We start from the raw sequence: 26,133 nt of genomic DNA, 5'->3' as shown, positions 1-26,133 counted from the left end.
ACATGAAACCACTTGCTGCAACATAAGACTGCAAAAGCAGAAACATTTAGAACATACTGTTGCAACATATGAGCGAAACACACGAAACATCCAGATTTGCAACTTGCAACATGAAAATCACTTGCTGCAACATAAGACTGAAATAGCTAAAACATTTAGAACGTACTGTTGCAACATATGTGTGAAACATATGCAACATATAGATAAAAAAGATTGCAACATACATATGGAAACAGATGAAACATTTTGAACAAACACTTGCAACAGGCCTCTGCAACACTTAACATATGCAACATGTGCAACATATTACCGATCTACTTTTGCAACACCAAGATGAAATAATTGTAACATACATCTGAAAACGTCTGCTTGAAACATATATATGCAACATAGGGGAAGGAAGGCCAGGCCAGTCGATTCCGGCCGTCAGGGTGGAAGCCGGAGGCGAGCCGCGGCGCGCAAGCACCACCCGCACCAGCCACGTTCGTGGATGCCCTTCGCTCGACCGGGCAAGACGGTCGTGGCGGGGTCAGCGCGCACGCCCAACGGCGATGGGCGACGGATGAACGGCAAGGGAGCGAGCGACGCAGGTGACTGCCACGCACGTGAGCAGCACAGGGAATGAGGGCACGCGGCACGGTCGGCGATGGGGGAAGGGCACGACGTGGCAGCCTGACAAGCGTGTGTTGGGGAAGGGGTAGACGGATGAGCAGCCACGCCGAGCGACGTAGGTGGTTGCCATGCAGGTGAACGACGCAGGGAGCGAGGGCAAGCGGCGCGCCCGGCGACAGGGAAAGGAAATGGCTGGGCAGCCCAACGAGCGCGCACTGGAGAAGGGGCGGACGGATAAGCAGCCATGTTGCTTTGGGGCCGGACGGATAAGCATGAAGGAGTGGGGTGTGGGCTCGAGAGGGACAGGCGGATAAGCACAAGGGGATGGGGATTTATTTTTTGTTTGGGGCCCGCTCCTGGGAAGACGCGTTAGACGTAGAGTCACGGACGGACGCACTATTTCCGTAGGGCTGCTGGTTTGGATCATTGGAATTGAATTCATTCTAATAATTATAATTTAAACATAGATTAATTAAGCTAATATAGTTGTATATGGAATATATTTGTATATTTATTGTTAGACATACAAGAGACATACTTATATGTTGTATTTTTATTGTATGGAAGTGAGTTGAAGAGTGTGTTATAAGTTGGATAGAAGAATTGCAGCATAGTGATGTATAGAATCCATTTCCATCTTTCACCCTATGAATTTGAGATAACCGTATTTGTGAGCTTGGGAAAGTTATGGAATACCAAATTCTAAACCAAATAGCCTAATTCATTAAGTAGATTTCAATTTCTCTAAAATGACGGGATCCAAACTGTCCCAAATAGAAAAGCCAGAGAAGTCAGGAGCTATATTCTTTTGATATATGAAAGAGTAATCGAAGCCGGTTTTTTATAATAAAGAGCAATTCGTGGTTCTTTCCATCTCACAAGCACATGCAGGAAGGAACCGTTTTAAACAGGTTCATTCCCTCTCGCACCATTGACCATTGTACGTGTGCCTTGTGGCCTTGTGGGCATGGATGCCCAAGCCCAAAGTCCCCGGAAAGTCAAGCCATCCTCCGGCAGAAATGGATCGAGCTGCAGCTCTTCGTTCTCCACTCTCCAGTAGGCAGTGGTAGTCCAGTCTCCATGGAAAGCTTGGGCGCGAAAAAGAGCGCGCATCGCTTCGTCCTCACGCTGCTCGCGCGTCTTGCCTCCTCGCCGCCCGCTAATCATACAATAATTAACTCAAATTAACTAATACTATTACTAGCGAGGTCAGTTTATGAGCCCGCTTGTTAACCAGCGGCTCCGGATCTCCCCACCCCACACGCCCCGCCCCGCGCCGCACGCGTCGGCAGGCACGGCCGTGCGCGCCCTGACACGGAACACCCGCAAGGCCGCAACCGCAGCCCGGCTTGTCGGAAGCGCGAGGGGCGAGATGGGGGCGGAGGCCGGCGAGCCCAGCTCCATCCTCAGGTGAGCAAGCTTCCCGCTCTCCTTTTTTCCCCCTTGCTGCACGTCTCCGCGGACCGCGGCCTTGCCCTGCTCTGCTGTACTCTCCTCGCCGTCCGCGTGATTGGAGACGGAAGGGAGTGGGGGTGCTGGCAACCGCGAGGCGGTGCCGTGCCGGTTTTCGCGCGACGCTTTGGGGGAGTTGAACGCTTGCTTGATTTTTGGATGGTGGAATCATGCGGGGAAGGCGTTTCCATGTACGGTATAATTTTTTCCCCGTCTGCTGCCATTTGGTTCGTCAGATTGGCACACAACAGTACAACCCAGAGTGGATAAGGATTTGGGTCGTTGTGCCCCGCCCTCAGGCAAGCCCATCTCCATGGGCGTTCGGCAGCCTAATCCTCTGCTTCTTTTGCAGATTATTGTGCTCGCAGCGTAGATGCATTGGATTTTAGAGGTTCTTTTATTTATTTTTAGATAATGAGAGGTCCTTTTATTACTGAAAGAAAGAAAGAAACTGGTTGATTCGTTAGCAATTTCGTCGCAACTTGGAATATAAATAGCGCATAAGTCCTACTCCTTCATTGGTACTGTATGTATGCAAGTCAACTATCTGACTCTCTGGCCGCTTGATGTGGTGGCATAATTAAACTACACACTCGTTTCAAAAAATTAAAAAATAAACGACACACTCTTCTGTGCTTCATCATAGGTAAATCGAACCCACTAGATTTCACTTCGCTTTGGGGTTAGTATCAAGTTCAACTTTAGCAAGAATGGCTATGTCCATCTTCTTTGTTACTAGGGTCATGAACAGTTTAGAAAGTAGTAATGGTTTGATGCTAGAGTAGACATTTTTTCAGGAGAAAAGAAAAAAACAGTTTTGTGTAGAGCTACTGATTCAGGCCAGATTGCAATGCATTGGAAGTTCTGACCATTTCCCTGTACATATGTTCTTGCAGCTTAGCTTCTGCCTTTTCCTATGGAGTCGCATCTATGGCAATGGTTTTTGTGAACAAAGCAGTTCTTATGCAGTATGTTGACTCCATGACCCTCCTCACTTTACAGGTATTGCAGAGCATCACGGCCGAGAAAATATTGCATGTTTCTATGTTCGACTAAGTCTGATTGTTATGTTCAATTTCTCTGCTACTTTCTGCAGCAAATAGCGACGGCACTTCTGATACATTTTGGTCAAGTTCTAGGGATGTCTAAAAGAAAAGATTTCAGCTTGATAACTGCGAAGAAGCTTCTTCCAGTGTCTATTTTCTACAATGCAAATGTGGGATTTGCTCTAGCAAGCTTGAAAGGGGTTAACATCCCAATGTATATTGCAATCAAGAGGATCACTCCCCTAGCTGTGTTGGTAGCTGGGTGCATGCGGGGAAAGGGGAAGCCACCGACACAGGTCTGACCATTGAAGTGCATTTCTTTAGTCTATTTTGCACTTCCTTTAACATATGGTACAATTATTACTTAAACTGAACTCCCCTCACTGTCTCCATTAAGTGTGGATAAGCTTAATCAAAGTTTATGAGAATTGTAGCCTTATTGGGTACCATAAATCCTTCTTTTCAACGTTCCTGCCAAAATATCTTAATATTCTTGGTTAGTATCACTGCTTGGCTACTGGCGTCCATGTTTCCAGTAAAATTTTGCAAGCACTTTAGGTATATATTCTGAAAGGCACTGACAATGTAACTGAAACTCTTGATCTGCTGTACATTCTTGTTTTGAAATTTCATCATTTGCAACTTAATTCAAACATTAGGGAAATGCACTGTTTCTCCCCTGGGAATTAATAGCTCTTATTGTTGTTTGCCACATCCTGATCAATTCAAATTACTTTAGGTCATTCTTTCAGTTATCTGCACCGCCACTGGTGTCCTCATTGCAGCACTTGGAGATTTTTCCTTTGACCTATATGGATACTGCATGGCTCTAACATCAGTCTTCTTCCAGGTTGTGTGATTTCTACTCTGTTTTGTTCTTAGAAATTTATTCTATATCTTTTGAGAGTTTTTAAGGCAAGGTTATGTATCTTTGTATCTGACAGCTGAATGTATATGCATTATGCAGACTATGTATTTGATTCTGGTGGAGAAATCAGGTGCTGAAGATGGTCTTTCCTCAGTGGACTTGATGTTTTACAACAGCATATTGTCACTTCCATTTCTGTTTTTCCTCATTATAACAACAGGAGAATTCCCCCATTCTCTTACAGTATTATCTGCAAAGGTCAGTGATATGAATGCAGTATATTAAAATTTAACCAGCACATTTAAGCTAGCAATCTCTGTATGTTCCCTTGTTTCACCCCTTTAACTCAAGAACAAGAATGACAATTAAAGTTAGTTCTCCAGAGTTTCTGAAGCCAATGGTTTCACACTTCGCTGCTATTCATTAACATAATAGTACTCTTAAAGTTTCTGCGTCAATTATTTGTTGTATGTCTCCATTCCTAACTTGCATTGTCTGGTGACACTTGAACTGCAGGCAGCCTCTCTGACATTCAGTGTTATTCTCATTATCTCACTGGTGATGGGAATTGTTCTCAATTTCACTATGTTCTGGTGCACAATTGTGAATTCTGCTCTGACTACAACAATAGTAGGAGTTCTCAAGGGCGTCGGGTCTACGGTAAGTTTGCCTATTTATGTATGACCAGTTTGACCTTTCATTGGAACCCTTGATCTAACTGAGCTCTGAAGTTCTAGAACTAATAAGTAAATCTTATATCATGTTTTCCCCATTGGCTTTTCAGACCCTCGGTTTCGTTCTGTTGGGAGGTGTCGAAGTGCACGCTCTGAATGTTACTGGACTGGTGATCAACACATTTGGCGGTGTATGGTACTCTTATGCGAAGTATAAGCAGAAAAAGAAAACACCACGGAAGATTCAACATGATGTAGAGTCACATGCCCACAAGTAGCGTCAGATTAACTAGTTCTTGTAGTTATACTAAATTCTTTGATCAGTTAATAACTGATTGCATGTTTAAATACATCTGAACTCTATTCCACCACTAGCAACTAGGCTGGTACAATTAAGGGAAGTAACGAGCATCTTATAGTGACGATCAGTACTATAGGGGAGTGAAGTCAGTCAATTTGGCCACTCCAATGTGCAATGCAGCACTTTTGTCCCCCATAGAATTCATTTATTTAAAGAGAGAAATCCATGGGGCTAGCTGGATGCGGTGATTGCCGAAATTGAAATACTATACTGTTATCATTTATTTAGATAATCATATTTGATGTTCTTGCATTTAAAGTTTCATTGACAAAGTTGTCTAAGTTATATGCTTCGTAACCAAAACATAATACCCTTTTAGTTTGATTCGCATCAGAGTTTTGTCCATTTATACTTCCATTATTTCGTTGAAATTTTTTCAACTCCTATACCAGCGCATGGGCAATCCTAGTTGATGATAGGTAGCACGCCTTACTTTTATGGCGGATTCTGCTACTGCTGCAGTTTTCAGCAGCACAGCTCAATTTACAAGCATTTTACAGCAACTCAAATCTTTTGCACAAAAGGAGAACAGAACCCCAGCATGACATTTGACAAGAGTGTAAAGCGTACTGCTCCATCAAAGCAAACCAAAAAAAAAAAACGTTACTTTAACTACAAGACATTCCATCGTCCATCCCCTCACTCCTCCGGCATCAGGATTACTTAGGATATCACCAAAAGCCCATAGGCGCTGAAGTGCTTCACCCTGAACTCTGCGCCCTGCTCCTCCGCCTTCTTCACCAGCATCTCCCTGTACCTCTCCACCCTTGCCCCCTCACAGTACTGCTCCCCGGTCTTCTTGTTTACGCACTTGATGTTCAGTAGAGTCACCTCCGCGGCCTTGTTCAGCCCCTCGCCCACAGGGGGCTTCTTGTTGTCGTCCTTGTACACAATCACCTCCCGGTTGTTGAACTCCACGATTGACTCCAGATCCAGGCACCTCACGTCCGTTCCCCCAGAAACTTGATGCTACCGTAGCCATGTCGCCCCAGAAACTTTGGCCCTGTTCGGTTTACCTCATATTCGGCTTGTTCGGCTTCTTTTTTTAGCCGAAACAGTATTTTTCTCTCACAACAATTCAGCCAGAACAGTGTTTTTCATCCAGTTTCAGCCAAGTTTCACACCAGCAAACGGGGCCTCCCTCACCCGGCCACAGTAGCCTGCCTCCGCACGTTCTTTGGCCGCGATCTCCTCTATACTAGGCTCTGTGAAGTAATCTGCACGTGGAAGCTTAGGCAACAACCTCTCGACTTAAGTAACATTTCCATTCCCATGCTAAACCATGGCCCTGGTCTCATGCTGATTGTCGTTTTCCACTGCAGGAGGCCTGGTGCTTGGTAACATGGCAGACTTACCACGCTCACTTTCAGTGGAAGCATCTGCACAACTTAATGAGATCGGTAACTGACATTTGCCCTATCTGGGGACAATATTTATATGAAAATTCCAGTACTGTGATGGAAAGATTTACCTTCAAATTTGTTCAAATCAGTGGCATTCTTCAAAGTCGATTGCCGGTCAGTTTCTCTCCGCGAAGGCCACTGCTCAATTGGACGAATTACCAGATTCCTTGGGTTCTCTCTAGGGATGAAAAAAGCATCCGCCTTCGGTGTTGCTGGAGATTCTTCATCATCAGCAAAGAATGGAACCTATAGGAATAATAGAAGCAACTGAGCAACATGTTCAATCATTTTTCAATCATTCAATGCTTTCTCAATGGCTTCGAAAAGCTCTATGAACAAAACATAAAACAAAACTTTGCACACAAAATTATTCTATTCTTACAGGTCAGGTCACTCATTACCTTGCTATCAGATATTGGATTATATTTTCTCGGGAGCAGTTTTATCCTTCTCTGTGACAAATGCCTAGGAACCGCCATGGACAATGATCTACTTGGAAGAGGTTTCTCAGCAACCTGCAAGACAGTAAGAAGTTACAATCAAGCAAACCCCTTTCACATGTGGTGCCTGCTTATGGCACCCTTAGTACACCTTCCTAATCAACACCATCTTGCTCCTATCTCTACTGTCCACCTGCTACATAAACAATTAGAAATGCTAAGGAGAAACAAAACTAACCGGAAAACTTGATATTCCATATTGAACTGAAGGTGAAGATCCACCATTCCCAATGGACATCTGAGGCATTGCTGGAAGCGTCCCAAATAAATTTGAAACAGGAGCAGGCTGCATGACCATACTGGACTGGCTAGGAGTTCTGTGTAAAATGCAACAGGATACACCATGTTAAACTAAATAATGTATTACCTTAGACAAAAGGAAAAAAAAAGAGAGGAATAATATGTGTTGCTAAAACTCATTTGTGAATTATGTTATGCCAAAACCATGCTCTTAGACTACAGATATAAAATAACAATCGGCAGTCTCACGGCATTAAATATAAGCTAGTCTCCATGAACCATCAAGTTTTTTCCCCTTCTTTGCCTACACCATTCTCCACATTAGACTGATCATAATATTATTTTTCCTTAACCTTGTTATAACTAATCAGTGTTTTAATCCATCGAAAGGAAATTACTAAATAGGAAAGGAATAATCATGTGCATTTGAAAAGTAGCAGAAGATCACACGGCTGTCCCATCAAGGCCTGATTCGTAGTGTTGGAAAAACCAGGGAATCCACCTGTAGAAGCTGCTGTATCCATGCAGGCATGCATTTGAACATAAGTTAAGCCCAAATTAGTCTTTGAAGATAAATTGTAAAAAGAAGAGAGGTTTAAATATAAAATACTGACCTGGTTGAATTGCAGGTTGGAAGGAGAATATGTTCAAAGTTTGAGCAGGGGGAGATGGCTGAAATGTTGACTGAATCATTAGAAGCAAAATAAATTAAGTACTAATAAATAAGAAATGATAACAAGAATCTAGTAATAAAATATAAGGACAAAGACAAAGGATGCTTACTGTTGGAAAAAGTGAAGGACTGCTACTGCTAAACAGACCGCTAGGATTAGTTGACCCAAATAGGCTCCCAGAGGAGAAAGCCGGTGTACTTGATGTCAGTTGAGCAAATGTTGATGAAAATAGTGGGGCTGATTGAGTGTTAGCCAACGATGAGCCAGTGCCGAATGGACTTGAATTATTCGTCATTGATGTGCCAAATAATGACGACGTAGAAGGAGCAGGATTGGTATTTCCAAATAATGATGGCGAATTACTTGCTGGAAATGTAGAAACACCTGTTTGCCCAAACATTGTGGTACTACTGGATGATGTGAATGGGCTCGAACTTGCAACTGATACATTGTTAAATGATGAGGTGCTGAATGGTGAAGTAATAGTTGAAGCAGGCTTAGGAGCAAATAGATTGTTTGTTGAAAATGGGTTTGTGGCAGGCTGGTTAAATGGATTGGGATTGCTTGTCGAAGCAAAAGCATTCTGTGGCATTGATGATGGAAAGCTAGGTGCCACTGCTGGAGTTCCAGAAGTGTTTGGTCCACCTGCAAGTCCAAATATTAAGAATGATGCACATGTTTCACAAGAAAAAAGTACATGTACCAAAAGAAACCTAGCAATGATATAATAAACAATTAACAAAGGGAATAACAGTTATTTGTCAATTCTATTCAGGGTCCAAGCTAAGCCCCTATAAGATAATGGTTACTGCAGTTCATACAAACAAGCAGGACAAAATAATAAATGGAATTAAAGATGTGGTTTAAAGAGTGTTTGCAAATCAAGCAAAACGCTGATCCCCAAATAATTTTCCTCACCCTTGTCTCCACGCTGGTTTAAAGAGAAGTCTTATGACAAGATACCAAGAAATGTTATATGGTGGTCTTTGGACAAACATAAAGTCCCATCAAAGTACGTGACCCTCATCAAGGACATGTACAACAATGTTGTGACTAGTGTTCGAACAAACGATGGTAACACAGATTACTTCCTGATTAAAATTGGACTTCATCAAGAGTCAGCCTTAAGTCCATATCTCTTTGTCTTGGTAATGGATGAGGTTACCAGGAACATACAAGGGGATATCCCTTGGTGTATGTTGTTCGCTGATGATGTAGTGTTAGTGGACAAAAGCCAGGCGGGAGTAAATAGGAAACTAGAATTATGACGGCAGACCCTTGAGTCTAAAAGTTTTAGATTGAGCAGAAATAAAATGGAATACATGAGATGCGACTTTGGCGGAGTTGTACAGGAGGAGGGAGATGTGAGTTTGGAAGGTCAAGTAGTGCCTAAGAAAGATACCTTTCGGTATCTGGGATCGATTTTACAGAGGGATGGAGATATTGATGTAGACGTTAGCCATAGAATCAAAGCAGGATGGATCAAGCGGCAACAAGCTTCTGGCATTCTCTGTGACAAGAGGGTACCACAAAAGCTAAAAGACAAGTTCTATAAAACAACGATTAGATCGGCTATGTTGTATGGAGCATCAACTGAGTGTTGCAGAAATGCGTATGTTGCGATGGATTTGCAGTCACACAAGAATGGACCGAGTTCGAAACGATGATATACGTGATCGCCTAGAGGTAACACCAATTGAAGAAAAGCTTGTCCAACATCGGTTGAGGTGGTTTGGCCATGTTCAAAGGAGACCTCCAGAGACACCAGTGCATTATGGAGTCCTAAGCCAAGCTAATAATATGAGGAGAGGTAGAGGAAGACCGAAATTGATATGGGGGAGGCAATAAAAAGAGATTTGAAAGCTTGGGATATACCTAGAGATGTATGTTTGAATAGGAGTACTTGGAAAACTGCTATTGAAGTGCCTGAACCGTGACTTGGGGCTCTTGGTGGGTTTCAACTCTAGCCTACCCTAATTTGCTTGGGACTAAAAGGCTATGTTGTTGCTGTTGTTGTTGTCGTCGTCTCCACGCTGGTAGTCTTCCCACCTCAATTCTTCATGACTCTTGTCTTTGTATTCAGGCATTGCTGATATGGAATCAAGTTTTGCAGCAGGCTGAGTACCACTAGTAGCACTGTCAACATCTGGTGTTTGAGAATAAGGTTTTATTCTGGTTCCTCCAGCTTGATTAGCAAATTGTGGTTGTCCAAAAGCTGGCGCTGCTGTCTGTGAGCCTGAAACTCAAAGGGAACAAATAATTGGTGAAACAGGTAAAAAAAGATGACCTCGCTAGTGTAAAAACAGTTTAAAAGGGAGATTTGCAATAAAATAGGCCTGCTGGAGTTAGAGAGAACAAAAGAATCAGTAAATATCAACTGCTACATCATATGTACTCAGAGTCTCAGACAATAATTCACTGAACATTATATCATAAGTAGCTAAAAATAATGTGAACATCCAATGGGAAAACCTACCAAATGCAGGAGCTGGTGCACCGAAAGGTGACAGAGTTGTTCCAAAGGGAGTACTACCAGAGGAAACTGTTGTTTGTCCAAAAGATGGTGAAGAACCAAAACTAAATGCGCTAGCTGATGTGCCAAATGAAGGTGTGCTTGAAGATCCAAAACCTGGAGTAGTACTACTCACACCAAATGCAGTAGTCCCTGAAGTTCCAAAACCAGTAGAAGATGTACCAAAGGCTGTAGAACCAAATGCTGGTGTGCTAGAAGCACCAAATAAAGATGTTGATGTTGAACCAAATGCTGGGGTAGTCGATGCACTGAAAGCAGGTGTAGTTGTGGTGCCAAAGGCTGGCGTAGTTGTGCCAAATGCAGGTGTAGTCGTGGTACCAAACGCCGGCGTAGTTGATGAACCAAAAGTGCTGCTGCCAAATGTTGGTTGTGTTTGCTGGAACGTGCTCCCAAAAGGACTTGACTGGCTAGGAGATGATCCAAAACCCCCAAAACTTGGCTTCTGTCCGAACAAAGATCCTATAACATGTGCAGAGCAGAGATATGACATCACAAATAATACAGCAGATCTTGCTAGGCCAACCTAGTAAAAACTGGCATGATTCCACATGAGTAGCTACTTAGAACAAATGTAGCATGCAGAGAAATGCAAAGATAAATAAAACTTGTGAGATATGGGCAAAACTGCCAATGGCTCATGCTGTTTCCAATTTGTAAGAAGATAATTGTTTCCTAACAAAAAAGAACAATTACGCATAAAACTGGCATCATTAACTAGACAATCTAGAAAGTGGCTTCCTCTGACAACCTGGTATGATCAGCATGGTGAACCAGCAAGAGAGGAAAGCAATAGAGAATGCATAATACGACCAGAGGATGTGGCACCAAAGGCAGGAGTGGGGGATGCACCAAAGGCTGGTGTGGAGCTCCCAAATGGAGAGGAGGATGGGGTGCCAAATGTGGGAGTGGATTGCTGCTGGCCAAAGGCACCAGTAGATGTTGTGCCAAATGCGGGAGTGGATTGCTGCTGGCCAAAGGCACCAGTGGATGTAGTTGCAAAGAGCGAGCTTCCAGTCTGTGCCCCAATAGTTGTCGTTGGGCTGCCAAACGGTTTTGGGGCAAAAGGGGTTGTTGGCAGCAGTGGAAGACTGGCCGAATCCCTGCGGAGTTCCAAATGAGGTCTGGCCAAATGGGCTGGTGGACGACTGCCCGAATGCTGCAATGAAGATAGCATACACGAGAGGTGAGAAGATAATCAACATTGCAAAAAAAGAAAAGAAAAAAAAGTATACTCTCTATGGAGACATGTAAGGGCTTGCAGCAAGGGAAACTTGAACTGTACAATCGTAATCAGGTATTGCATTGTACCAGCTATCATATATTATACAAATATAAATGAAAACGATGAGCACTGAAGCATTCTTCTGTTTTATTTGCAAGTAGATAAAAGAGTTTGGTTAGGTGTTCCACAGATCCTTGAAGTTGAGACTGCAAGTAGCCTATTTGATTGACGAAACCCTAGTGTGCGGAGGCATATGGACAATCCATCGAAACATATGAAATCAAATAATCAATCTAACGGGAAGCAAGCGCAGCAGTAGCAATACATACATACCAGAACGAAATCGAGGATTTAAAGGGAAATTCCTCATGAGCCATTAAAAAAAATCACAATTCCCTACGACCCACTGAAAAAAGTTGAGCGGACTTCAGCGTCACTGCTCTAACTTTTTTTTTGCCATCAATGCCACTGCCTTTAGATTGGGCTCTAACAGTACCCTTAGGTCTAAATATGCCATTAATTTTTTTAGCATCTTAACGACTTCAAATGAAAAAACTCAAAATTAGAAAGTTGTAGATCTCGTCGAGATCTATAATTTTTATATAAAAATTATCTTCGTTTAATACCGCAAAAAAGATATAATTTTTCTAAGATATATTAATCATATCAAATCATGTCTTTTTTTCGGTATTAAATAAAGATAATTTTATATGAAAATTATAGATATCGACGAGATTTACAACTTTCTAGTTCTAAGTTTTTTCATTTGAAGTCGTTAAGATACTCAAAAATAATTAATAGTTTTTTCATTTAAAGTCGTTAAGATGCTAAAAAATAATTAATGGCGTATTTAGACCTAAGGGTATTTTTGACTTTTCATGCATGCAGTTCGACACCGTTATAGCCTAATCAGACGACAGTGGCATGGAGGAAAAAAATGGAGCAGTGACGCTGAAGTCCGCTGAACTGCTAGCAATGTGATGGAATCGACGAGAATAGGAGGGGATTAGGGGGTGAGTGCTTACGGTTGGTGGAGCCGAACATGGCTGCCGATGCTTCTTGTCTTCTAGCGTGAAGGTAGTGTCTACGCGACTCGATCATCGGCGGCGTCGGCGCGGTGTGGTCTGGTTCTGAGTCTGCGACTCTTGCCCCCCCTCTCTCTCTCGACGAGGAGAAGGGGATGCGATACACGATTCTGTGTTTTGTCTCAATGAAGGGTTGGCCCCTGATGCGTCGCAGCTTTTATACGAAACAGTGTAGCAGCGTAGCTTACATCCAACACTCTTCCATGCGACGTATTCAGGTACAGTAGCGTGGCTTCCGCATGGGCGAGGCGGGGGCAGGCCGCAGTGTCGGGCAGTCGCTCTCTCTTGACCTCGCACGCCGGGCGGGGGCGCGGTGGCGGGCGGCGGCCACGAGTGCCGAGCGGCTAGGTGGAACAGGCAGCGCCGTAGGCCGCAGTGTCGGGCAATCGCTCTCTCTCTCTCTCTCGACCATGCACACCGGGCGGGGCGAGGTGGCGGGCGGCGGTCACGAGTGTCGAGTGGCTAGGTTTTCCAACAGACCAACTGTTGGAGCCAGGCGATGCCCTAGACACTCGTGAACGCTGGCGGCGGCGCGGCGAGAGCGAGACAGATGAAAACGCAAAAACACACGAGAGAGATGCGATGCAGAATTGTCGCAGCCATCTTGTTGTCCTTTTGTTTACACAATGCAACGCTGGAATCTCGGAACAACCTCTGAGTCCCCGCGCAATGCCACGTGTCGTGCGCGACGCCGTTTCACCGTGACGCGCGCTACATGCAGCGTCACACGCCATGGCGCTGACAAACATACCCCAGCCAGGTTGCGTCATGGGCCGAGCATGCTTCCAGCCACGCGCTACCCGCTAACCTGACTAATGCAGATGATGAACAAAGTTTATACAAAATGATGCAACAATTTAGCTAACAAAACACCCCCTAAACTTGTTGCAGCTCGACGATGCCCAACGCCTTCCTCAGTTCCAAGAACCTTGCTCGCCCAGCGCCTTCGTGAAGATATCAACGAGCGTCCCAGCAGTCCCAACATGATCCACCTCCACCTTTCCTTCCTCAATGCATTCACGAATGAAGTGAAACTTCGTATCAATGTGTAATGTGTTTGCTTCTATTATGATGCACTGGATTCTTGCTTAGAGCGATAGCGGACATGTTGTCCATGAGGAGCTTCACCAGTGCCTCCTTTGTTCCCATCAAATGACCAATTAGTCGGCTCAACCAAACACCTTGACATGCTGCTGCTGCCATGTACTCAGCTTCACAGGACGACAGAGCCACAATTTTCTGCTTCTGCGACGCCCATGTGACCAAGCTATTTCCAAGAAAGCAAACAACACATGTGGTGCTCTTCCTATCTTCAACATCACCAGCGAAGTCACTGTCACTGAACCCAAGTAGGAAGGGTTTTAGTTCAGTGCCTCTTTCATAGTTGCAGCCATACCTGATAGTCCCCTTCAGGTATCTTAGAATATGTTTCACAGCAGCCTAGTGTTCCTTGCTTGGAGCCTCCATGTACCTACTGACAACACCTACCGAATATGCAAGGTATGGACTGGTGTTGACAATATACCTGAGGCTTCCAATGATACTCCTATATGTTGTTGGATCCACAATCGAATCCTCCTTGCTGAGCTTGAGCCGAGCCTCCATGGGTATTGCACAAGGGTTGCGATTAATCATCCCCACAGACTCAAGTATCTTGACTGCATATGCACTCTGGCTCAAAGTGATTCCCCCATCTCCTTGCTTCACTTCAATTTCCAAGTAATAACTCAGAAGGCCGAGATCACTCATGCTAAACTTCTTTCTCATTTCTTGCTTGAAATGTGTAATATCACTGACATTTGGACCAGAAATGATCAAGTCATCAACATACACCCCCACAAACAAAATGGAGTTTTTGTTGCTTCTTCTATATACAACATATTCAAGCTTGCTCTTCACAAAACCAAGAGCAATGAGCTCCTTGTCAAGCTTAGCATTCTAGGCCCTAGGTGCCTGCCTTAGCCCATAGAGAGCTTTCTTCAGTTTTAGCACTTTCTCTCCACTGCCCACACTGAATCTAGGAGGTTGCTGAACATATACAGTTTCAGTTAAGTCTCCATTCAAGAATGCCGATTTGACATCCATATGGTGTACTTCCCATCCACTTTGTGCTGCTAAGGCCAATAACACCCTCACTGTTTCAATCCTGGCAACAGGTGCAAAAACTTCATCAAAATCCACCCCTTGGCGTTGAGCATAGCCCTTTGCCACTAATCTTGCTTTATGCTTGACAATATTTCCTTCTGGATCCTTCTTTACTTTGAAGACTCATTTCATACCAATGGCCTTGTGTTTAGCCGGCAGATCACTGACCACCCAGGTTTTGTTGTCTTAGATTGCCTGCATTTCAGACTGCATTACCTGTCTCCAACAATTCTCAGACATTGCTTCTTCTATTGTGGTCGGTTCCTCAGATGCAACTAGACAGAGCCCATTGTACTCAAATCCCTGTACCTCATCAATGTTGTCAAGCAGGTTTGGGATAGTTCTATATCTCCTCGGTGCTCCATCAGAGTCTTTAGAGGCATCTATTGGCGGTGTTGCCCACTGTATATGCGGCGCCGATCCAACTACTGACCTAAGTGGCGTATGTGGTGGTGTACCAGGAGTACCCCCACCGATGGAATTGATGCAGCAGGTGAGGGCGGCACAACTTCTTTAGGTTCCAAACCAGCAGATGGTGCTAGCTCTATTGCTGGACCATGAACAATATCCTCAGAGTTTGCATACTGAATTGTAAAATACGGCGTCGCTACTGCTGCTTTACTGCTTTCCCTGCCACCATTCTCCACCTAATTCCATCCCTTCTTTTCATCAAAGATTACGTCCCTAGTCACCATCAACTTGTTGTTGACCGGATCATACACCCGATAACCTTTTGTTCCTGGCTCATAGCCTAAGAATACACCCGACGTTGATCTGTCTGCCAGTTTTGTCACACCCGGTCCAATGCACTTGGTGTAGGCCACACAACCAAATGTGTGCAGATGTCAGACACTTGGTTTTCTCCCAAACCAAGCTTCAAACGGATTCTTCCTGTTTAGGCTCTTCGTCGGCGATCGATTCAACAAGTACACCGCCGCCTTTACTGCTTCACCCAAAAACCTTCTAGGTACCCGCATGTTCTTGAGCAAACAGTGGGCCATCTCCACAATGGTCTGATTTCACCATTCAACAACTCTATTCTGTTGTGGGGAATAAGTTGTGGTGGTGTTGCGCTTGATGCCATGGTCATTATAGAAAACCATAAACACACCTGAGTTAAAATCACCACCGTGATCCATCCTGGACGCCTTGAGATGATGACCCAACTCCACCTCAGCCACCATCTTGATCTTCTTGAAGTGCTCCAGCGCCTCATCCTTAGATGCTAAGAGTTCCAGCCACATGTAGCGATTGTAATCATCGACGATCAACAAGAAGTATAACTTCCCACCCGATGTAGGTGGTGATCTGTCCACACAAGTCACCGTGGACTAGCTCCAACCTCGTACATGCATGGTATGCCGAGGCCTGAGGGAATAGTGTGCGATGCTGCTTGCCGAGAGCGCATCCATCACACACTTGCTCTGCCCATCGGATTAGTGGAATGCCCTCCACCATCTCCTTGGCTACCAGCTCACGTAGAGACCTAAAATTGAGATGTCCATACCAAGCATGCCAGAGCCATGCCTCCTTAAAAGGATCTAGCAAGTGGTCTAGAGGGGGATGAATAAGCCTTTTTCTGAAATTTAATCAAGTTCACAAAACCAGCCAGAATGTGGAACCTCCGGGCCTGAGCATGAAGGTTTTGGGGCAAAGCGTGGAACCTCTAGGATCATATTGGAAACCCATGATGTCCTTCAGACCTTGCTCAATCACTGTATCTATCACTCTCTTGGAATCTGGGGTGTTCATGCTCTCAATGTGATCCCAGTTAATGTACTTCATCTGCACTATCTTCTTTTCTTTGGCAAGAATCATAGTCTTGTAGAAGTCAAACTGAAATAGAGATCAAAACCTGTAGTCTATCCCTCTATCATTCAGCCACACATAGGGATTTTCTGCCCTAGCTCTCTTGACTTGCACTCCCAAATTGTGATAGTTGTTGTGCTACCTCTGAACTGCATGATCATAGATCACTAGCTCTCTCCTCACTGGGGCACCCTGATTCTAAACCATATAGGATTGATCAAACTCTAGAAACTAAGGGGGTGTGCCTAGTGCACTAATAGCAGGAATAGTCTTCCCCACTCTTCCTCCATCATCATCTAGTCCTTCACCATGCCCAGCAACACCAGCGCCACGACTGACACCACCACATCTAGCACCACTGCTGCTGCCTGTCCCTCCACCCCTCCTAGATGGAGGCTTGCGGCTGCCTCTACCATGAGCCTGCTGCTCACTGCTATGGCTTTGCTACACACTGCCACCAACAAGCTCTCGAATCACAATGCCTCTTATTTCCCTGTCAACTGGATCATGAGCCCCCTTTGATCTTTTCTCCCTTCTTCATCCCGGATGACCTTCCATCTAGAGAAAAAGCACATAGAACTGATAAGAAACCAATGCCAAATGTAATAGCAACATTGAAGAAGGTTCAAGTAGAGTTTTGAATCAAAGTAAGGCACTCTGTCTGTCCAGACCATGGAGCCTCCGTGCTTGGGCGCAGAACCTCTAGACCCCAAAGCCTCCACGATGAGACTCGGAGCCTCCGTGTTCTGGCAGATGAGCCCTTAGTTTGATTCAACCATCTACTCGTATAAATCTAGCATTAGAGAATGAAAACAAACTCATCTACGCAAGGAATTGATAGAAGGATTGATCCAAATTGAATCCACAATGGAACTAGGGTTTCACCTTGAATGCAAGAAATAGGAGAGGAGAAGATTGGCTGCAGTAGCGGATGGCCTTGGGGACTGCTCCTCTGCTGCGGTTGCAATTAGGGAGCCAAGGATTTGACCGACAGCATGGATTCCTCGGATGGCGACGAAGATGGCTTCTTCTTCCTCCTTCACGGACTCCCCCTGAGTCCCAACCTCCGGCATCACCACCACAAGCGCCTGTGTGACATAGGGAAGTGGGCGATGATGCGGCGGTGATGGGATCAGCGACGCGACAACGGCGACTATGAAGGCGAGCGCGCACGCAAGAGAGAGCGAGGGGGCATGACGTGGTGAATGGGAAGCCCAGTAACTTGGGTAAAAAGGGAAAGATGAAAATCATTTTGATTTTACCCAAACCCTAGCGAAACCGTCTAGGCGCGGAGCCTCCATACTAGGCCACAAAGACTCTGAACCATGGAACCTCCATGCAGAAACATGGAGCCTCCGTGATTTGAGACTGAGCAAAAACTAGGTCTGTATTCCAAGGAATTTCTAAGTGTTTTTATTAATGGTCATGGACTTCTTGTCTCTTGTAGCTAGCCAACAAAACAACAGTACTATCGGTGTTTCGAGTAAACACCAATGAGTAAATTTGTTTATTGCGCGTCTGGCCCAGATGATGCGCTAAAAAAGACACAAAGTTTATACTGGTTCAGGCAGAATGTCCCTATGCCCAGTTCGTGGCTGCTGCTCGTGTTATTAGCACTGAAAAAGTTCATAGTAGGGGTTACAAACGGGCGAGAGAGGGATAGGTCCCAAGTCTCTGATGGAAAGCTTGAATGGATGCTGAGACCTTGGTTGCTGCTCAACTATGTGTGATGTGATGCGTGATGTGTTGAATTGATCCCCTTAGTGGGGTGCACTGCCTTCCTTTTTATAGGCCAAGGGAGAGCAGGGATTATAGATGGGAGAAAAACCAGAGGCAAAGGAGGTATTTCAAAGATATTGGGTCCTCCTTTTCCTCTGTGTGGGCCCTATTGACACGCCAAGTAGAGTCAGGGATAGCTCCACGCTGGGTGCATGTCCGCTGATCCTGATAGGGCCATGCTAGGCGTTTGTCCACTGTTGATGCCATGTCCTGGCATTGTCAAAATGTTGTCATGTCCCATCCCATCCCGGTGGGTGGCGCAGCGGACTAGGGTGCTGATCCGCGGCTAGGGAGTAGACGACGTAGTGACCTCATATCCATAGTGGTCGTCGTGAGCTTCTGTCAGTATCCATGCCTGAGGGCAAATGGCAGCGTCCACAACACTGTAAGACAAATATCGGCGCCTACAACACTATTTGGGCTCTGACATGCCTAGAAGGTCTCAAAGCGCCCTTCTTGTCATATCCTGATGGTACTTTCCTACAGGCATGCTGGGTATGGTTCTCGGTATTGCGGTTGACTTGAGTGCCTTGCCTTATCTGTGCATGTAGTTAGGAAGGAGTCACGCGCAGACATCGGGCGAGGCGGAGCCAACCCTCGGGGGTCAGGTGAAGTAGAGCCAGTCCGTAGACGTCGAGCGAGGCGGAGCCAACCTCAGGGGTTGGGCAAAGCAAAGCCAGCCCTCAGACATCGAGCGAGGCGGAGCCAACCCTCGGGGGTCAAATAAAGTGGAGCCAGTCCTCAGACATCGGGTGAGGCAGAGCTAGCCTTCAGACATCGGGCGAGGCGGAGCTAGCTCTTAGACATCGAGCGAGGTGGAGCTAGTCCTCAGACGTCGGGCGAGGTGGAGCCATCCTTCAAACTTCGGGCGAGGTGGAGCTAGCTCTCAGACATCAGGCGAGGTGGAGCCAACCCTCAGGGTTAGCCTGAGGCGTTCCCAACCCTCGAGGGTCGAACGATCGGATGAAACAGAGCCTACGGCCTTGGTGGTTTGGACGAGGCGGGGCCTTCTAGGAAATGTAGTCGCGTTCTTGATCGCTCTGATGAATTAGCGTTGATGGGTATCAACTCCTCTTCTTTGGGTACCCTAGTATTGGTCTCCCACAGTAGCCCCTGAGCCCCTGATCGATTTGAGTAGAATCATCTGGGGGATCTTTCGACTTGCTAGTGGGTGCGCACGAGCGTACCTAGTGGGTGTAGCCCCCGAGCCTGCGGAGGAATAGAATACTCCTTCAGAGGCTTTTTTCGACTTGCCAGTGGGTGCACATGAGCGCACCCAGTAGGTGTAGCCCCTGATCCTACAGAGGAGTAGAATACTCCTTCGGAGGTTTTTTCAAAAGGGAGGACTTTGTGGGCCTTGGCTTTCTCTTGTCGCCCACGACGTGCCTTGGGGATGGCGATTCCCTTTTTGTCGAGGTCAAACCCTTCGCAGGTGTGGTCATGAGGTTTGATGGTTTGTTAGCTAGATAGTTTGATTGGGGTCCCGGTTAGGGTATGCCTAACTGAGACTTAATCATGGGCCAAGATGCTCGTGGCATTCGTGTGTCTGGGCGCCGGCCGCTTGTGGGGCCTAGCTCTTTCCACCCTTTGTTGTAGGGGTGTTTGGAGTGGCTGTTGGGCCCATTGATGGGCCAACCATCGGACTCCTAGGCCCAGATGGGCCGTAGATGCGCTTTCGATCCATATTCCTTCTACTCGTAATGAGTCCCGGTCCACCCGGGGAGGCGAAATGTTTGGTGAGTTTCTCGAAGGAAAGGATAGGGATTGCGTGCATGTATCCCGCGGCGTGACGTTGTGGTAGATCATGGGAGGCACAGAGATCTTAGCGGACAGTTGGTTTCCTCATATCTGTCGCCCCTATAAAACCAAAAGGTTCACCCCTAGGGTTTCATACTTTGCTTCTTTGCCTTCGCATCTGCCACCTCCACCGCCAATCGCCTAAGCTCCCCGCATCTGCATCTTTGCCATTGTCAAGTTCGCATCCACCCACCCCCATCTTCTAATGGAGCCATGGTGCCACTCTGAAATCACCCTCCAGCGCCTAGAGGGCCTTGTTCGCTGCGGTCTTCTCTGTGCGTGGACCGCCACCGAGGAGTGGTGGCTGCCCAGTAAAGAGGACATGCCGTTGCTGCCCAATGGCTACGTCATCTTGTTCGCACGCTTCCATGAGCGCGGGTTCGCCACCCTCGCCCACGGATTCCTCCGAGGACTGTTGCACTATTACAAGATAGAGCTACAACACCTCAACCCTAATGGGATCCAACACATGACGGTGTTTGTTGTCCTGTGTGAGGGATTCCTAGGGATCAGCCCCCACTTTGATCTGTGGCAACACTTCTTCGTCGTCACCCTCCAGAAGAAGAGGGAGAAGAGGCAGGAGCTGAATGTGCCAATGGGATGTGCTGGCATCCAGCTTCGAAACAACTGAGTCGGCGACTACCCGGCAATGCGGCTGTCGACCTCCAATAAGGGGTGGCATTCGCATTGGTTTTATCTCAAGAACGATGTCGTCGCCCCCTTACCGGAGTTTACCAGGCACTTAATCGAAGAGGCCCTAGATTCATGGAGGAATTGGGGCATCCTAGAGAAGGACAAGAAGAGGATCCAGGCCCATCTCGCCGCCATCCGCTTCCTGAAGGAGAAGGGGCTAAAGGGGTTAGGAATCATTGGTGGCTACCATGCGAGGAGGGTGGTGCCACTAATGAGGCACGTGCTTCCCCTGTACGCGATGCGCCCAGGGCGTCACTTAAGGGGACAGCGCTTGCCGAGGAGGTGCTCTCTCCCTCCAAAGTCGCGCAGCGCATCAAGGAGGTGATGGAGCCTTCTTGGGACAGCGCTAGCGCCCCTCTTGATTTTGTGTACCTAGTGCTGGGGCATCCCCCGATGTGGCCAGAACCAGGGTACATTGTCCTTGTAAGTTTTCTCTTCCTTATGCCTTCTTCTTCAATTGAACTTTCAACCCCATGATACTAACATTGAGATTGGGGGACTAGCTGAGGGACCTCATCCTCATAGATCTCCCGACTCTGTTGCCGAGAGATCCGTCCTTGATGGCGGTGAACCACGCTAAGGCCGAGCGGTAGAGGAAAGCGAACGAGGACAAGAGGAAGAAGAAGAAGAAGCAGAAATTGCATGCGCAGGAGTGAGGGGAGGAAACTGATAGTGACGACGATGAGGAGGAAGAAGATGATGAGGTAGTTGATGACACCGAGCGTGGTGGCCTAGAGAGCAAGGTCATGCTGATAGGCGCCCGCTCGTCCTTGCAGGGGTTGGGACCTTTCCCGTTTCATGGAGGGGAAAGCACGTCCGTGAGGCCAGCAGAGATGGGCCAGACTATTGGCCTACCCTCTAAACCAGTAGGGGCAGGCAGATGGAGGTAGTCGAGGTAGAGCATCCTCTAGTCGACCAGAGGGTCGGGCTCTGTCGCTGGGTCCTCTTCGAGCTCCATGACTTCGGGGCCAGATGGAGCCAATGGTTGGTCAGCCCCTAGGCCTACATTGGATGGACCATCACCACCTTGTTCCAACCCCTCGTAGTGAACCAAAGGCTTGTGCTAGTTGCTGGCGAAGATGCCTATTGGCACCGGCTCTCGGCCAGATGCTGCTTTCGCAAGCGCGTCCACCGCCTCGTTGAGGCGCCTCGGGATGTGATTGAGCTCGAGGCTGTCGAACTTGTCCTCCAACCGGCGGACTTCTTGGTAGTATGCAGCCATCTTGGCGTCGTGATAGCTTGACTCCTTCATGACTTGGTTGATGACCAGCTAGGAATCTCCTCGAACATTGAGGCAATGCGTAGGCCGTTGATGAGCGCCTCATATTTAGCCACATTGTTGGAGGAGGGGAAAAGGAGATGGAACATGTACCTCATGCGTACCCCAAGGGGCGACACAAAGACTAGCCCCGCATCAGCGCCCTTCTTCATCAATGACCCATCAAAGTACATTGTCCAATACTCTTGATCGACGACCGCTGGTGGCATTTGGACCTCGGTCAATTCCACAACAAAATCAGCCAACACCTGGGACTTGATGGTTGTCTGAGAGGCATACGCAATGCCCTGACCCATTAGCTCGAGTGCCCATTTCACGGTTGTTCCCATGGCATCCTGGCTTTGGATGACCTCATCGAGGGGGAAGGACATCATGACTATCACCGGATGTGACTCGAAGTAGTGGCATAGCTTCCTTTTGGTGATGAGGACGATGTACAAAAGCTTCTGGATTTGGGGGTAGCGGGTCTTTGAGTCGGATAGGACCTCACTGATGAAGTACATAGGGCACTGTACTTTGAGGGTGTGCCCCTCTTCTTCCCGCTCCACTACCAGGATGGAGCTGACCACTTGCGTGGTGGCCGCAATGTAGAGCAGAAGGGGTTCCTCATCGGTAGGAGGAACAAGGATTAGGGCCTTCGTCAGAAGCAGCTTGACCATGTCAAGTGCCTCCTGGGCCTCGGATGTCCATTCAAAGTGGTCGATCTTCTTCAGAAGTCAATAAAGGGGGAGACCTCATTCGTCGAGGTGCGAGATGAAGCGGCTAAGCATGGCGAGGCACCCTATAACTCGCTGTACTCCCTTAACATTCTAAATCAGGCCCATCCTTGTGATGGCTAAGATCTTCTCTAGGTTGGCTTCGATGCCATGCTCGAAGACAATGAAACCAAGCAGCATGCCCCTTGGGACTCTAAATATGCACTTCTTGGGATTGAGTTTGATGCCATTTACTTGGAGTTTCGCAAAGGTTCGCTCAAGATCAGCTACGAGGTGGTTAGCCCATTTGGACTTGACCATGATGTCATCAACGTAGGCCTCAACGGTTCACCCAATGAGGTCCCCAAAACACTTGAGAATACAACGTTGGTACATAGCCCTAGCATTCTTTAGACCGAACGACATCGTGACATAGCAGAACAATCCAAAGGGGGTGATGAAAGATGTCACGAGCTGGTCAGACTCTTTCATCATGATTTGATGGTACCCGGAGTACACATCAAGGAAGCAGAGGGTTTCACACCCTAAGGTAGAGTCAATTATTTGGTCTATGCGTGGCAAAGGAAATGGATCCTTTGGGCACGCCTTGTTGAGACCCATGTAGTCAACAAACATCCTCCATTTCCCATTCTTCTTTCATACAAGAATGGGATTGACTAACCACTCTGGGTGGTACACTTCCTTGATGAATTTGGCCGCCAAGAGCTTTTCGATCTCCTCGCCGATGGTCCTGTGTTTCCCCTTGTTGAAGCAACATAGGCGTTGTTTCACTTGCTTAGAGCCTAGGTGGATCTTTAAGGCATGCTCGGCGACTTCCCTCAGGATGCCCATCATATCCGAGGGTTTCCATGCAAAGATGTCTCTGTTGGCGCGGAGGAAGTTGACGAGCGCGCTTTCCTATTTGGAGTAAAGTGTGGTACCAATGCACACCATTTTGCCCTTGGTGCTCCCGGGGTCTATGAGGACCTCCTTAGATCCTTTCGCTGGCTCAAAGGATCTGGCTGACCGCTTGGGGTCGGGTGCCTCTTTGGCAACCTCCTGCCTGAGGGCCGCGAGCTCTCCGGAGGCGACAATCGCTGTGGCGTGATCGCAACACTCGACTTCACACTCGTAGGCACGCTGAAAGGAGGTGCCAACGGTGATGACCCCTCCTAGGCCTGGCATCTTCAGCTTGAGGTAGGTGTAGTTTAGGACGGCCATGAACTTCGTGTGGCATGGTCATCCCAAGATGGCGTCATAGGTTCCATGGAACCCAACCACTTTGAAAGTGAGGGTCTTCGACCTATAGTTGGATGGTCCCCCAAAGGTGATGGGTAGATCGATCTGCCCAAGCGGCATGGCCTACTTTCCAGGCACGATGTTGTGGAAAGGTGCTCTGGTGAAAGGTCCTTGTGTGGTTTTGGTAATTGAGTGACAACCTAGGTGGACTAATTGTGTTTATGTGAGATACACAGGCGATTAGTCCACAGGTACATATGTGTGAGCAACTTATGCCATGAAGGTGAAAATGGCTTGGAGATGTTGCAAAGCTCACACATGTGATGATGAAGGAGCTCATTGCACATGAGACATGACATTGAGTCATATGATCAAGGTGGAGAAGATCAAGACAAGACTTGGCTTGATGGACTGGTTGCAAGCATGACGGGCAAGTCGGAGGCTTTGGAGCGATGGACCACGTGGCGGTGAAGCTTGAGCAAGACTTAGCGCCGATGGATGAAGGCAACGGTGAAAACCAAGTGAAGTTAACATCGATGAACCAATATGATCACGTGATGATATGAAGTGGATCATATCATTGTTGATCATGTTGGTGCATGTGTTGCATCAACATTGGAGGAGGTGGAATAGAATGTGCAAGGCAAAGGTATAACCTAGGGCATTTCATTTCACCGGTCATAGGTGTGTAGAGAAGTTGATGACCGGGTTTAGGATAGATGGCCATACTATCAAGAGGGGCAAACTTGTTTGCATATCGGTCATCTAAGTGCCACTCGAGTGATCTAACTTTGCATCATTGCTAGGATTGAGTGGCGTGGCAAGTTGAGTGGCTAATCCTTTGAAAAAGGTTTGTGAAAATGCTAACATACATACACATTGTGGTGTACACTTGATGGTATTGGCACATTTACAAAGGAGATGAAGTTGGAGTTGATGTGGATCAACTCGGTGAAGGAACGGAGGCAAGGGTTCAAACTCCACCGGCGGAGTGTCTGCCCGTAGAGTGTGGACAGTCCGACGGTGCCACTGGCGCCCTATACAGAAAAGATAGGGTCTCACAGAGTGCATCGGACGCTGGTCATGCAGTGACCGGACGCTAGGGTCCTACGTCTGGTCAGTGGCGGCCGAGAGCGTGCAGGCGTCGGTCTTTGACCGAATGCTAGCGCTAGAAGTGACCGAACGCTGGCAGGGTGTGTCTGGTCAGGCTAACATACGGTGATGTAGGCAACACAAAAAAGTTGGAGAAGGACCAGACGCTGACGCTGTGTCCGATCGTGACCGACCGGACGCGTCCGTTCGTGATTGGTACCTTACTAGAAACGACCGGACGCTGGGATTACTGTGTCCGGTCAGTTTGAGCAGCTATGTCTAGTCATCACTTGACCGTTGAGATCAAGTGACTAAGGTTGAACGAAGGTGACATGTGGCAAGCATCCATTGACCAGACGCTAAGGTCCTACATTCGGTCGATATGACCGGCGCGTCCGGTCAACCCAAAAACACCCAGTGAAGGGGTAACGGCTAGTTTAGCCTGTGGGGCTATAAATAGAAGGGGGTCTCGCTCATGGCTAGTGCTGAGCACCTTGGGGGACTTTGTGTCCATGCTTGAGAGTGCTTGGGAGCCCTCCATCTCACATATGCTTGATAGTGATCATCCGATTGTGTGAGAGAGCGATTCTAGTGTGATTGCATCATGAGGTTGCATCGAGTGGCACTAGGTGATCGAGTTGTAAGCTGGTGGTGCTTGTTACTCTTGGAGGTTGCCACCTCCTCGATGGCTTGGTGGTGGTCTCCATCGAAGCCCGCAAGAAGCTTGTGCGTGCTCCGGAGGAGAGCTTTGTGAGGGGCATTGTGCTCGTCCCGCGGGAGCTGCGAAGAGCAACTCTAGTTGAGCGTGTCATTGAGCTACCCTCACTTTCAGGGTAGGTTCTTGTGGTACCTGACATGCGGGCTTGGTGGGTGATGCCAATTATCCGCCGAACCACCAAGTGAGCGGTCGACACAATGGGGACTAGCGTGTTGGC

General features: G+C 47.1%; 1 protein-coding gene and 1 pseudogene across 1 annotated transcript; one reads left to right on the top strand and one right to left on the bottom strand.

Annotated features, from left to right (window-relative positions):
- Positions 1–1,674: 1,674 nt before the first annotated feature.
- LOC136528602 (UDP-galactose/UDP-glucose transporter 7-like) lies at positions 1,675–5,256 on the top strand. The gene is made up of 7 exons (XM_066521559.1): positions 1,675–2,022; positions 2,961–3,066; positions 3,161–3,406; positions 3,850–3,960; positions 4,078–4,236; positions 4,495–4,638; positions 4,763–5,256. The coding sequence occupies exons 1-7, from the start codon at positions 1,829–1,831 to the stop codon at positions 4,928–4,930; spliced, it is 1,128 nt and encodes a 375-aa protein (XP_066377656.1). The 5' UTR covers positions 1,675–1,828; the 3' UTR covers positions 4,931–5,256.
- A 439-nt stretch (positions 5,257–5,695) lies between these two features.
- Positions 5,696–16,059, bottom strand: LOC136525720 (nuclear pore complex protein NUP98A-like; annotated as a pseudogene).
- Positions 16,060–26,133: the final 10,074 nt, after the last annotated feature.

Source organism: Miscanthus floridulus, chromosome 19 (assembly GCF_019320115.1).
Source record: "Miscanthus floridulus cultivar M001 chromosome 19, ASM1932011v1, whole genome shotgun sequence".
In the NCBI taxonomy this organism is placed as follows: Eukaryota; Viridiplantae; Streptophyta; class Magnoliopsida; order Poales; family Poaceae; genus Miscanthus; species Miscanthus floridulus.
Note: the sequence above shows the minus strand (reverse complement) of the source record. Positions and strands in the feature narration are given on the sequence as shown.